At 41.2% G+C, this 14236-nt stretch overlaps 1 protein-coding gene across 1 annotated transcript in view; it reads left to right on the forward strand.

Annotated features, from left to right (window-relative positions):
- schip1 (schwannomin interacting protein 1) overlaps positions 1-14236 on the forward strand; it is a 237509-nt gene that overhangs the window by 188327 nt on the left and 34946 nt on the right. The window contains exon 9 of the mRNA XM_088427885.1: positions 4553-5329. Within this exon, the coding sequence (XP_088284011.1) occupies positions 4553-5329 (777 nt within the window). The remainder of the gene's footprint in view (positions 1-4552; positions 5330-14236) is intronic.

Here is a 14236-nt window from a genome sequence, read left to right on the forward strand (position 1 = left end):
TGCAGCGCTTTTCCTCCCTCCCTTCCTCTCATTCTCTCTCATAACAGGCCCTTTAACTGATTACAATATTGCATTCGAGTTCATGCGACCAATCGTGCGCTGTTATTGGTTCGTTCATTGTTTTGTTTTTTTTTCCGAAGCGACACAGACATTCTGTTTGAAAGCTGCACAAATCGGATTACGACTTTTTTGTGGAGAAACGACCGGCGCTTTGGAAGCGGTCCTCTCACTTTTTGAGAGCTTAAACAAGCGGTTCTGAGTGTTGTTTTTACCGTAAAAAAAGGTTTCCAAAGGGTGGAGAGCAGCTGCACCACGTAGGGGAATGGTGACTTGCGTGGTGCGTTTGATGACCGCGTCGGTAAGGTTGATTTCAGCACTGTGAGGTTGTTATACAGGCAAAACAAGTCCTTAACCTTAAAATGTGGCAGCTCGTGGATGTTGGTAGTAAAAATGCCAAATGCAGGGGGCAAGAGTCGCTTGTAAAGCAGTCACACACATACATCAGGGATCCACCCATGTGGGGAGGGGAGGGGGGCTCGTGTGTGGCGTTCACTGCAATGTTCTTTGCAGGTTGAAGCATGCTATTTAAAACTTTCCACTATGTAGGCGTATATATGCTCATATTTTACCTTTGACACAACGGTGATTAAATTTCTCGTTAAAAATGTGTGATTTTGGTGGCTATATTCTTATTCCTGCTGTGGCCCCGCCCCTTTCACAACATCATCATTGTCTAATTTGGCAAATGCTAGTGTGTTAAGTCTTCTCTGGAGGTAAGGGGCAGTACTCAGTTAGTTTTGCAAAGGAGTCATTATTACTAACAAGAAGTGGCTTGATGTTCCAGTTAATTCGCTCTTATTTTGAAAAGAATTAAACAACATTACATTGTGCGATTTTAAACTTTCCACAGTTAACATGCATATACCATGCATGAATATTTATAACCTTTGGCGTAACGGTGATTACATTTATTATTAAATATGAATCCTAAGTGGTTATATTTTCATGTATTGTGTAGCTCCGCCTCTTTCATGATATCATCCGAGTGCAGTGCCATCTGCTTGGTAAATGTGGAAATGTTAGGTCTGCTTGGACCATACTCAGTTAGTGATGTAAGAAAGTGAAGACGTAAGCTTTGTTTTGCAAAGGAGACATAATTATTTAGCAATAAATGTTTCATGTTCCATTTAATTTGCTCTTAATTTGAAAAGAAAACTCACTGTTCCTCTCACAGCATTAAAAAAAAGCATTAAAATAAATATGCTGATACCTGCAGAAATCTCACCTACCCCCAGTGCCTGGAATGATGCAGGACAACTTATGGTTGCTTCACTATATGACAATTCACCTTCTCACAATTCTCTGAGCATTTGACAGTTCCTTGCAGAGAAGGATATGAGCATGCAGGATCATTCTTGCTTAACAGCAATAAATTTTCTTCTTTTTTTCCTCAAGCTAAAGATTGTCATCAAGGTGACCTACTTCCAGACTTTGTTTAACTTCCAAGAAGAAAACTCGTAGTTTCCATTTGAGTACAGTATATACTTTGCGACATCAGTCCTGGAACTTTTCTGACACATCTCATACACTATTACAGATATTAACTCATTCACCGTTAAGTCAATTGAAATAAACTTTTGATTTATATAGTTATTTATAACAGCGAATGAGTTCTCCTCGGCGCTGTCGGTCCTTTAAATATGGATCTTTGACGTCTGTAGTCGTCATTGGCACCGAATGAGTTAAAAGCAAAAATAAACTACATGATACCGAGAAGTATTTCAAATACATTTCAAAAAAGAAGGCCAAAATAACCCAAACATCTGTTGAGTATGAGTCACTTTTGTTCCTCTAAAGTGGAAAAGACAATAATGAACATCGTAGGAAGAATACTGCCAATACCTTCGATTTACAGTGCGAATGTTCCTAATGATGTGTCTGCTAGCTGTAAATTTCCTCTCCTGCCCAGAAGGCTTGATGTAAACATGCTGGAAATGATGACTAATAATATTTTTATTACGTTTCGCCTCTGCGACCGACAGGCTCTCTCACAAGAAGCAGTCATCAGCAGTCATAGTCCATCCTCATGTATCATTTTGGTTTTTAGGGCAAGTCCTAATGTAGCTCTCTTAGGAACGGTGTCATAAATTTGTGGCCGCGCCGTACAGAAATTTGGCACCTCCCTGACGGATGCGAGGGAGCGCTCGGGTCAGGCGGAGATGTGTGAAGGGTTGTAAACAGCCCGGACGTTTTCATTACCTGGGAACTAATCAGTCAGGTGGCGGTTGCGGAAGGAAGGGCGGGGGAAGGGCAGAGAGTCAAGGTTACGCTTACAGCTCAGAGGCCGCCGGACCGTGTCACTCATTGGAAGCTGTCGGAACACTCCGTTAAATCCCTGCGGGCTTGTGTCGTTGTAGTGTTTGGGTTACCATGCAGAAATGATCTAGCTATGTCAGTGCGCATTGTGTTGGTGTCTCAGCTTAGCTCCAAAACACGCAAGGTGAAAGTTCATAAGAAACAGTGGACCAAAAGGACCAGAATTTTGAGCAGACGGGAAGTTCTTGTTGGACAGGGAGTGGGAAGTATGAGGGTGCTTCACTCAAGCAGATTGGGGCAAGAGAATTCAACTTAAGTGCAGCTCATTGAGATTTATAATGTCTCGTAACCCTTATACAAGAATTTCGATGGTTCCGGAACATAAAATAGCTGCGATATTTTAGATCAAGAAAAGAATCCAATAGTTAAAAGTAGTTCCAACAGTCAAAAGGAAACATCACCTCCAAATAGAAATGGTCCGAAAAATATTCACTCACTCACTGCCGTTGACGGATATAGGCGTTAAATTTGTGACTGATTGGGCATGCAGTGAAAAAGTTATGTAATTTTTTGCTGGCCCAGTTAACCTTTCTGCAGTACAGTATTTTGTCCATCAAAGGCATTTCACATCAAAAGGGAGGCCATAGAAATAAGGCACTAGGGGAGCTGAAATTTCACCCAGGTGGTAATGTTTCAAAGTTCAAAATCATACGACTGCTTGGTTATCAAACCCTTCCAAAAATGACTGAAATACTGCACGAGTTAAAATAGGTCTTTGACGTCTCTAGTCGTCAATGGCAGTGAATGAGTTGAGGTGAAAAAATTCAAGCAATTGAACTCCTGAAAATGGAATGAATGTGGAATTATCCACATTATGATATGCTACGAATAATATCTGGAAAAAAGGTGCTTACTTTGAAGAAACTAAATTCTAAAGTATTTGATTTCAATCTCTATATTTTAATTATTAATCTCCACATCAGGATATTTTTAAATAATGAAAAAAAACCACTTGACATGACTTCTGATTAGTTGTTTTTAACCTTTGTTCAGTGATGTATCCCTTGTGAAATATCTTAAAACACACACACACACACACATTTTTCCTTCCCGTTTTTTTTTAAATTCATAGATCATGAACTCACCTTTTGGGTCTGGACAGGCTAAATACTATCATCCCATTGAGATTTAATTAGACGGAAATTGGTGCCCTTCATTTCATTATATTAAACACCCCGAACAAGTGCTCTAATTTGAACATCTTTAGGTTTTTGCATATTCATATACACACTTAGAATAGTACAAAAGGGCTCACAAAGGTCCTTCTTTTGTACCCCTGACACGTCACAGTTTGGGAATAATTCAGAGGCTTTTTTTTCTTCATCCTGCAACAGGCACGAGCTCTGAGTGCTATAATTAGTGGCATAGCATACCCCAATTTTGAAACATTTAATCGCAGAAAGGCTCAGAAAACATGCAGCGCATTGCGATTTTGATTAGATTTAGTATAAACTTTGTGTGGGCAGCGCAGGGACTTAGTGGATAGCACATTTGCCTCACAGCTCGAAGGTCCGCTGTTTGAATCTTGGCTCCACTTTTTCTGTGTTGAGCTAGCATGTTGTAAGCCTGATAGCGTAATTTCCAAAGTCACTTTCAACTTGTTACGGAACCACTGAAAAAGTACTTGTTTCCAATAAAGTTCAAACATGGCATTAGCTGCTATGCTATATGCTAATACGGCACCACAAGTACTTAGAATGCACGCTAATCAGCGTAAATTAGCTTTGTCGTTCGACAGACAGCGGCTCTAAAACGTCATAGCGTGATAGCTTCATGGTCGTGCCATGTTGAACTTTGAAATGTGAAATTTCAGCTCCCTAGGGTTTTGATTCAATGCTTTCCCTTTGATGTGAAAGGCCTTTAATGTAAAGCTCAAAGTATTGATCAAAATACCGCGCAAATGTTAAGATGTTCCTCTACGCTCCAAAAAATGACAACATTCTGGCTCAAACGGGTTCTTTTTGTACTCTTGATATTTGCCTTTTAAAGTTTCTGATTATACAGTGAACATTTTTGGTCCTTGAAATGGTGCACGCAGTTAGCCACATAGTTATCTCCACAGGCACATCTTTGTTGACTGGTTCTTTCAGGGACACACCTAATGTTCTGCTATTTGTGTACATCCTCCCGTCTGTCCATGTCTGACTCCGTTTGTCTTCTCTTTTGTCGCTTACAGGACTACCGGGAGGATGGCATGGACCTTGGGAGCGACGCGTCCAGCCGCTCCAGCTCAGAGTCCAACTCCAACAAAGTTACTCCATGCTCCCCTTCTCCTGACCTGCCCACGCTGGATGACTACAAATCGTCCCCTTCTCTGGACCTCGTCACCCTCGAGGACTATGAGGAGGACGAGGACTACCAAGAGTATAAGAAGAAGGTGATGGAGGAGTGGGAGAGCGAGTATGGAGACGACTGCGCCTCTCCGCAGGTTCCGGGTCAGGAGGAAGGCGGAGGTGGCGTAGCGGGGCCCGACCCGGTGGGCGAGGGCTACGGGAAGAACGGCCGCAGCCTCGGCCAAGAGTCGCGGGACGTGAAGTCCGTCCCGCACCTGCCGGCCCCCGGCGGACGCATCGGCACCATCGCCGCCATCCCCGAGGAACTTAAACAAAACGGAAATGTGATTTTGCCTGGGAGCAACCCGCTCCACTCCCCTGGTACCCTACAGGGGGGACTCACAGGGACGCCTAAGCCCAGGCACCAAAGCTTCAGTCAAGGCAGGGGGAGCCGAAGCACCGGCGGGGGCGGCGGAGGTGGGGGAGGAGGCGGCGGTGTTGAGACCGTGGGACGTATGGGGGGTTACAGAGAAGAGGAGGGTGTAGAAGAAGAAACTCTGCCCACCATGGACTGGGCAGCCCTGGAGAGGCACCTGGCGGGGCTGCAGTGCCGAGAGCAGGAGAACCAGAACCTCAATTACAACCAGAACCACAATGTAGGCAAGACCAGCTACACCTCAGTAAGTGCGCTTTGGTTGACAAATGATGAATGACGGACTTGCAAAAATTTGTAGCGTTTTTGCCTATATAAATAACATAAATCAAAGAACACCATTTTTTTTCAATTGGTTTCTGGCCCATCTGCTGGAAAACTCCGATATAATGCATCCATAAAAAACTAAAACTAATATTTTTGCAGTGGACTCACTATGTTCCATTTAATTTGCTCTTAATTCGAAAAGTAAAACCACTCATCCCCTCCCATTATCGCAAAGCATTAAATCAGATTATCTGACACCTAGAGAAACCCTTTCGCCTACCCCCTGAAGTGCCTCGACGTACTTCGGGGGTACTCACACCCCTATTTGAGAACCGCTGCTCGAGTGTGCATCAAAGGCTTTTTCACACACACATTTTTCCACGGTGTTCCCAAGCTCTGGTGTGCCGCTTTAATCCAGCACTTATCCGTGTCAGATGGACTGGAGATACACAAGGTTAGGTTAGCTGGAGTGAAGAACAGGGATTAGTGAGCTAATGTAGCGCTAAGCTATGTTGACCCGGCTATTAACCTGGCCGTCATGGAAGTCCAGGCTGCGCAGCTGGAGGGAAGCGAAGTTGGCAGGAAGGCAGCGGGAAGGATGTGACTCAATGCGTCCGTAGCAGGAAATACACACGGGCGGACGTGGTGCAACCAAGCTGAAAGCTGACGGCCTTTGACTTTGCATGGCGGGTCTTGTATGGAGAGGGAGAATTCGCTGTTTGTGTCTTGAGATATCAGTTTAGCGGTTTTTCAGTTTATCGTGTTTGCGACTCTAAAGATTTTTGTCCCTTGAAATGAATGGAAATGGCATTGCTAATGAAGAAAAATAGCACTGTGTTATTTTAACCTTTAAAAAGTTGTATAATGATAATAATTTACAAAGTAGTCAAGAGGATGTAAAGATTTGTGTATCGTGACTTCACTGAGGCCCCATCTGGTATGCGTGACTCAGCCAATGGTGGGCAGTACAATTAAGTCACGCATACATTAACGACAATTTTGAATGACTTTAAATGACTCATTAAATGCGATATTTATTGAGGTTGGTTTATAGAGGATAAAGAAAAAAATACATATTCCTGTGAGTATTGTTATATTGTCAGTCTATTTATGTTGCTGCACCATTTGTGTTCAAGTATCGATTGTTATTACGTAGATGATTTTTTTTTAGCCTATCTATTGTGTTTCCCAATACATTAGCATTAAGCTAGCTGACTTAAAATCAATGTCACGTGGTTAAAATACGACATGTCATTTCTCCCAGTTTTATCTTCAGTTTGATGGTAAACGTCAGTTCGGAGAAGGCAATGAAGAACTGAAAATTTATTTTTTTCTTTTTAAATAGGCGCTCATAAAGTCTACCTGCCAAATTGCTGCTTTGAGTGGAAGTGAGTTGAGTTCACTGCCATTAATGAGAACTAGAATTGTATCTGAAATTTGTGCTGGGAAACAAAAACAAAAAAAATGGCCGGATGAGAGGTTGGTTTTCATCGCTGTACGAATATAAATATGTTGTCGATCCCTAAGATTTTTTTGTTTTTTGTTTTTTTTTATTTTATTTTAAGTCGGACAAAGTGATTTGAGGTTTCAACAAAAGGAATTGGTTTCTTGTTGTGGTTTTGCGGTGCTTCTACCAGTAGATGGCAGTGTTGCATCGGCAGGTTGACAAAGGCACAGGCTTGGTGTGCCTTCCAAAACGTTTGGAGGATTCACTAGCATTCTCATGAGATCACTTGGTTGAAATCACAAGCCTGAATAGATGTTTTTTTTTACATTTATAATAAAGGACCGAGAGAAAATTGTATACGGATTTCTTCTACGGCGCGAAGAATCACTAAGTGGCGCTGAATGGGCTTGTTTGAATGCTGTTACAGCGGATCCGGGTTTCTTTCTGCAATACCGCCAAGGCCTTTTCCTCGGTGCACACGGACAATGGCTGCAGCCTGCGCTATTGTGTGCGCGTTGTGATCCCAAAGACCCCCCCTGGCCCCCACCACCCCACCCCCGTGTCTCCCTGAGGCATGTCAAGAATGCAGTGGGAGATGTGAGGAGGGGCGATAAGAGCGGAAAGGAGGAGAAGATATCTTAAGGTTGAGGCGGTTCAAGGCCACGTGGCGTGTGCGGATAACCTGCGATACGCTCTTTAGTATATACTCATATTTTGTGGTGTTGGAGATTAAGTATACAAGGAGTCTGCAAAATTAAAAATTAGACCTAGATGAGTGAAAATAATCACCGGATTAAATGTCCAAACCGTACATAATGTTATAGTCCATTTGTTAAAAACAATTCAGTTGTATTTAACACTCGTGCTGTTATTTGGTTATTTCGGGGTCATTCGTTTCACATCATTATCAGAGTATTTACTCGCTCCTGCTTGTGTGATAACTAAGTGGTTGAACTTTAGCGTGTTGTCATCATCTGGGTAAAATTTCAGCTTCCCAGTGTCTTCTTTCAGTGCTTTCACTTCGATGTAAAATTCTTTTGATGTAAAATCAAAGCATTGGACAAAATACCATACAAAAATTAAGATAAAAAGTTGGGTCAAATGACCCCAAAAAATGTTTTGTAGAAAACACAAATTGGCTTGTTCTACATGAAAAATGTTTTTTAAAAAATATGTTGTATTGTGAGTGATTGATCTGACCCAACCTTTTAAACAAATAACCCCAAAAGTTGGTTTTGTCCTTTTTTGACCCATCATGTGTTGTTTTCTTAATTTACATATTGACATGTTGAACTTTGAGATGTTGTCACCATCTGGGTGAAATTTCAGCTCCCTAGTGTCCTCTTTCAATGTGAAACGCCATTGATTTACAGATCAAAGGCTTGGAAAAAATACTTCACAAGGGTTGAAATGGAAGACAGTCCTAAATTCTCCCACTTTCCAAACACAACTTTCTAATTAATGTTGCATGTGTGTCATGAAATAAGCAACAAAAATCCACCTTTTTTTTCATCTGTTTTGCCGTTTGCTGAACATGACATCACAGTTGCTCTGTGCTCAGCTTGGGAATGTCACATGACCTTTTGTTTTTTTTTCCAATTCTCAAATAAGTGGTAAATAAGCAATTTCCATTCTACCCCCTGAAGAAAAGTCCTAAATATCTTTTAAACTATTGACAGAGACACCTGCAAATTTGTGAATAAATCTCGTAAATGTTCCTAATGTGTAAACTGCCGACTTTCAAAGGACCAGCTGAGATGGAAACAATTATTTTCCTTCTCCACCAAGGGACTTCTGACGGTCTTAATCCTTAAATTGTCAGGATTGGCCCAAAAGAAGAGAGTGAGGGGCTGCTTTTAAAATGTTATTAAATATTTAGACACCTGGCCCTGTGGGACACCATGGCTAGACAATGTGTGTGTGTGCAAGATATCACCGGGGTGTCTGGCGAGAAGGCGGCGTGCTTCACTAAACATTCGGAACTCCATTCAGCTGAAGGCTTCTAATTTGTATTGGTCATTTTGTTCCTTGGCAAAGCGTGCGGCACTCTTGAAAAACAGCTGGGGCGAAAATAGTCCAAATTAGGTTTAAAAAAAAAGAACAGAGGACTTTGGGGGTTGCTTATTCATTCAAGGTAACAAAGATTGGATTGTTTTGTTTTAAAACTCCAAATTATGTTCTTTAAGGGTTATTTATTTGACACAATATTTTCAGTTAAGCAGGTAAATTAATCAATGCAAAAGATGAATATGTCCCCTTTTTTTTTTTTTTACCCAAATTTTGTTTTTGGACCCAAGAAATATTTGAAAGTAAAATGGTTGAGAAGAAGAATCTAAACTGAGTCAAAAAATGGGTTTAATTTTTTTTTTAATAAAACAAACAACACCATTTTTTGTTTGCTTTTTGTTTGTTTGTTTACAAAAAAGATTTGGGGTTTTTCTTCTTTCTTTCTTTCTTTTTATTGTAAATTATTCAAACAAAAAATCCCCCCAAAAATAAACAAAACAATTTTGATGTAATATTTCTGCTTTTGAGGTAAAATAAATGACTTTTTAAAAAATACCAAATTTGGGTTGTATTTAACCCAAAAAAATTTTAGATTACACCTTGTAAACTCTAAAATAAACAAAACAATTTTGGTGCAAAATGTTTGCTTTCAAGGTTAAATAAATGACTTTTTTTTTTTTTTTTTTTTTTTTACCAAATATGGTTTATATTTAACCCAAATGTTTTTAGACGGCACCTTTCAAACTCAAAAATAAACAGAACAATTTTGGTGCAAAATTTCTGCTTTCGAGGTGAAATAAATGACGTCTTTTTTTTTTTACCAAATTTGGGTTATCTTTAAGCTAAATATTTTTAGACTGCACCTTGTTAACTCAAAAACTGGGCCGAAAAAAAGGACCAAACCAACAGAATATTTGATTAATGTTAGAAGTATGGCAGATATTTGCAAATAGAACAATATTTAGGATATTTATTTGCATAAAGGTCGAAGTATTTTTACACAGTAAGTTTCAACAGAGGCTGATGTTTTAAATCACGCATAAAAAAGAAAAAAAAAAAACTAGCCTGCGGTCAAGGTGATTGTCGTCATTCGCCCTAGCAGAGAAGCATGTAAACGAAGAGCCGAAGAACGTGAGCTGCCTCGGAAAAGTAATATTATTGTTGATTTTTCCACCGTGCGGGGCTTAATGGCGGGTTAGGGGTTCAGGTCCCGACGGGCCGCTCTCTCGCCACGCGCCTCCGGAGTTCATTAGAAACAAATGACAAAACGAGGTCAGCCGATCCCCCTTCCCGACCCCGCTCCGGCAGCCTGGAGGCCATGGCTGAGATTGGAGCAGTTCAAACCCCGCCCAAACCAAACACACCTGCACCAGTGTGACTGCAATACTTCATTCATGCAAAAGGGATGGAAGGAAATACTCTACTCTTGCTCATATAGTGATACTGTGTCCTAGACACAGTCATTTCATTCTCCGTGTTGCCATGGAGATGTGGGCACCAACCAGGATCTTGAATTGGTGTGAGTATTTTCAGTCAGATGCATTTTAAAAACAGTTGGCTCAAATCTGGGTGAAATTTCAGCTCCCTCTGACTTCTTTCAATGCTTTCCCTATGTGACGATCAAACTGGACAAAGTATCGCACTAAGGCAAATCGCACCTATTGAAAAACCCTCAAAATTTTGGTCAGTTCGGTCATCTAGGTGAAATTTCAGCTCTCTCTGTCTTCTTTCAATGCTTCCCTTATGTGACGATCAAATTGGACAAAGTACCGCACAAGGGTTAATCGCACCTATTGAAAAACCCTCAAAATTTTGGTCAGTTCGGTCATCTAGGTGAAATTTCAGCTCTCTCTGTCTTCTTTCAATGCTTCCCTTATGTGACGATCAAATTGGACAAAGTACCGCACAAGGGTTAATCGCACCTATTGAAAAACCCTCAAAATTTTGGTCAGTTCGGTCATCTAGGTGAAATTTCAGCTCTCTCTGTCTTCTTTCAATGCTTCCCTTATGTGACGATCAAATTGGACAAAGTACCGCACAAGGGTTAATCGCACCTATTGAAAAACCCTCAAAATTTTGGTCAGTTCGATCATCTAGGTGAAATTTCAGCTCCCTCTGTCTTCTTTCAATGCTTCCCTTATGTGACGATCAAATTGGACAAAGTACCGCACAAGGGTTAATCGCACCTATTGAAAAACCCTCAAAAGTGTGGTCAGTTCGGTCATCTAGGTGAAATTTCAGCTCCCTCTGTCTTCTTTCAATGCTTCCCTTATGTGACGATCAAATTGGACAAAGTACCGCACAAGGGTTAATCGCACCTATTGAAAAACCCTCAAAATTTTGGTCAGTTCGGTCATCTAGGTGAAATTTCAGCTCCCTCTGTCTTCTTTCAATGCTTCCCTTATGTGACGATCAAATTGGACAAAGTACCGCACAAGGGTTAATCGCACCTATTGAAAAACCCTCAAAATTTGGTCAGTTCGGTCATCTAGGTGAAATTTCAGCTCCCTCTGTCTTCTTTCAATGCTTCCCTTATGTGACGATCAAATTGGACAAAGTACCGCACAAGGGTTAATCGCACCTATTGAAAAACCCTCAAAATTTTGGTCAGTTCGGTCATCTAGGTGAAATTTCAGCTCCCTCTGTCTTCTTTCAATGCTTCCCTTATGTGACGATCAAATTGGACAAAGTACCGCACAAGGGTTAATCGCACCTATTGAAAAACCCTCAAAATTTGGTCAGTTCGGTCATCTAGGTGAAATTTCAGCTCCCTCTGTCTTCTTTCAATGCTTCCCTTATGTGACGATCAAATTGGACAAAGTACCGCACAAGGGTTAATCGCACCTATTGAAAAACCCTCAAAATTTTGGTCAGTTCGGTCATCTAGGTGAAATTTCAGCTCCCTCTGTCTTCTTTCAATGCTTCCCTTATGTGACGATCAAATTGGACAAAGTACCGCACAAGGGTTAATCGCACCTATTGAAAAACCCTCAAAATTTTGGTCAGTTCGGTCATCTAGGTGAAATTTCAGCTCCCTCTGTCTTCTTTCAATGCTTCCCTTATGTGACGATCAAATTGGACAAAGTACCGCACAAGGGTTAATCGCACCTATTGAAAAACCCTCAAAATTTGGTCAGTTCGGTCATCTAGGTGAAATTTCAGCTCCCTCTGTCTTCTTTCAATGCTTCCCTTATGTGACGATCAAATTGGACAAAGTACCGCACAAGGGTTAATCGCACCTATTGAAAAACCCTCAAAATTTTGGTCAGTTCGGTCATCTAGGTGAAATTTCAGCTCCCTCTGTCTTCTTTCAATGCTTCCCTTATGTGACGATCAAATTGGACAAAGTACCGCACAAGGGTTAATCGCACCTATTGAAAAACCCTCAAAATTTTGGTCAGTTCGGTCATCTAGGTGAAATTTCAGCTCCCTCTGTCTTCTTTCAATGCTTCCCTTATGTGACGATCAAATTGGACAAAGTACCGCACAAGGGTTAATCGCACCTATTGAAAAACCCTCAAAATTTGGTCAGTTCGGTCATCTAGGTGAAATTTCAGCTCCCTCTGTCTTCTTTCAATGCTTCCCTTATGTGACGATCAAATTGGACAAAGTACCGCACAAGGGTTAATCGCACCTATTGAAAAACCCTCAAAATTTTGGTCAGTTCGGTCATCTAGGTGAAATTTCAGCTCCCTCTGTCTTCTTTCAATGCTTCCCTTATGTGACGATCAAATTGGACAAAGTACCGCACAAGGGTTAATCGCACCTATTGAAAAACCCTCAAAATTTTGGTCAGTTCGGTCATCTAGGTGAAATTTCAGCTCCCTCTGTCTTCTTTCAATGCTTTTCCTTTGTGAAGATCAAAAGATTGGACCAAGTACCGCAGAAGAGTTAATTGGACCTAGTGAAAAACCCTCAAAATTTTGTTCCCCAATTTTTAGGGTTTTGACTTAATTTTGCAGTGGTTTGGCCATTTTTCAGTCATTTTTTTCCACGTCGAGTGATGGCACACTCTTAGTAGTGTCATGTTGAACTTTGACATTTTGTCACCATCAGTGAAATTTCAGCTCCCTCTGTCTTCTTTCAATGCTTTCCCTATGTGACGATCAAAGGATTGGACCAAGTACCGCACAAGGGTTAATCAAACCTATTAAAAAAAAACAAAATTTGGGTCAGTTTACTCCCCGATTTTTAGGGTTTTGATTTAATTTTGCAGTGTTTTGACCATTTTTGAGTCATTTTCTTCCACGTCGAGTGATGGCACACTCCTAGTCGTAGTATTTTAAAACTTTTTCCATATATAACGCACACCGGATTATACGGCGCACCTTCAATTAATGACATATTTTAAAACTTTTTCAATCACAATATAGTAATACTCAAAGTAATAACAATAATAACTCAAATAATAACTCTAAACTCTCGAGAGAGTAATAACTCAATGTCAATATGAGCAACCTTGTTCAACTGTAAACACACAGATGAAACAGGAAAAGATTAATTTATCACTTCATTCCCTATCTACCAATCTCAATATTGATCCATATATAAGGCGCACCTGATTATAAGGCGCACCATCATCTTTTTAAAAAAATTAAGGCTTTTAGGTGCGCCTTATTGTGCGGAAAATACAGCAAATGAATAAAGATAGTTGAGGCTTCACTGCCGCTGTAGCCCAGAAGCAACAACAAGGCAAACAGCAGAGCGAGGTTATATTTTGAGAAACCCTGTGATTACGCCGGAGTTCAGCAAAAGGGCCGAGTTGGCCGATAATAGCATAACAACTACTTTCAGATCTCGAGGCGACGCCACGTCGAGGTTGAAAAGTCCTGGAAGGAGAAAGAATATCTGGACCTATGAGGAGAAAAGTATAGGAATGTAACTTGGGGTCAAGGGTTTAACTTGGAGTATGTTTCATTATGGTGAGGAAATGGAGTGGGGGGGGGGGGGGGGGGTTCAGCCAGGTGTACAAAGTGACCCCTCAGGCTCCGGTTTCTGGTTCAACTCTTGCAGCTATACATTGCCCGATTTGCGCGTGTGGGTGTGCTCGTATATGTGTGGGCCACCGGCTGAAACACGCCCGGCCCTCCAGCTCACACACACTTGCACCGCCTAGCCTCACAGTTAAGCTGTCTCCAAACTCTCTCATACACACACACACCTTATCATATCAAAGCGTATCTTTTCCCCCTCATGGTAGTCTAACATTAATGCAGGGTTTTTCCCCCTCGTTTTTTGTCAGCGGAGTATTTTTCATCTAACTTTAACCTTGGATTCCACACAGCAAGCCGGGCACATAACTCAGGTAAAACACACTGACTTTTTACAATGGACGTTTTCGTGGCAAAACGGTGATTTGGGGACGCGTCGTCGGGTAAAAAGTCTCCCGCATATTATCATAGCTCCAGGCTCGGCATTCTTCTGTTATGACAC

The sequence above is a fragment of the Hippichthys cyanospilos genome, chromosome 11 (genome assembly GCF_059441005.1).
Source record: "Hippichthys cyanospilos isolate Australia breed blue-spotted pipefish chromosome 11, RoL_Hcya_1.0, whole genome shotgun sequence".
NCBI classification, from domain to species: Eukaryota; Metazoa; Chordata; class Actinopteri; order Syngnathiformes; family Syngnathidae; genus Hippichthys; species Hippichthys cyanospilos.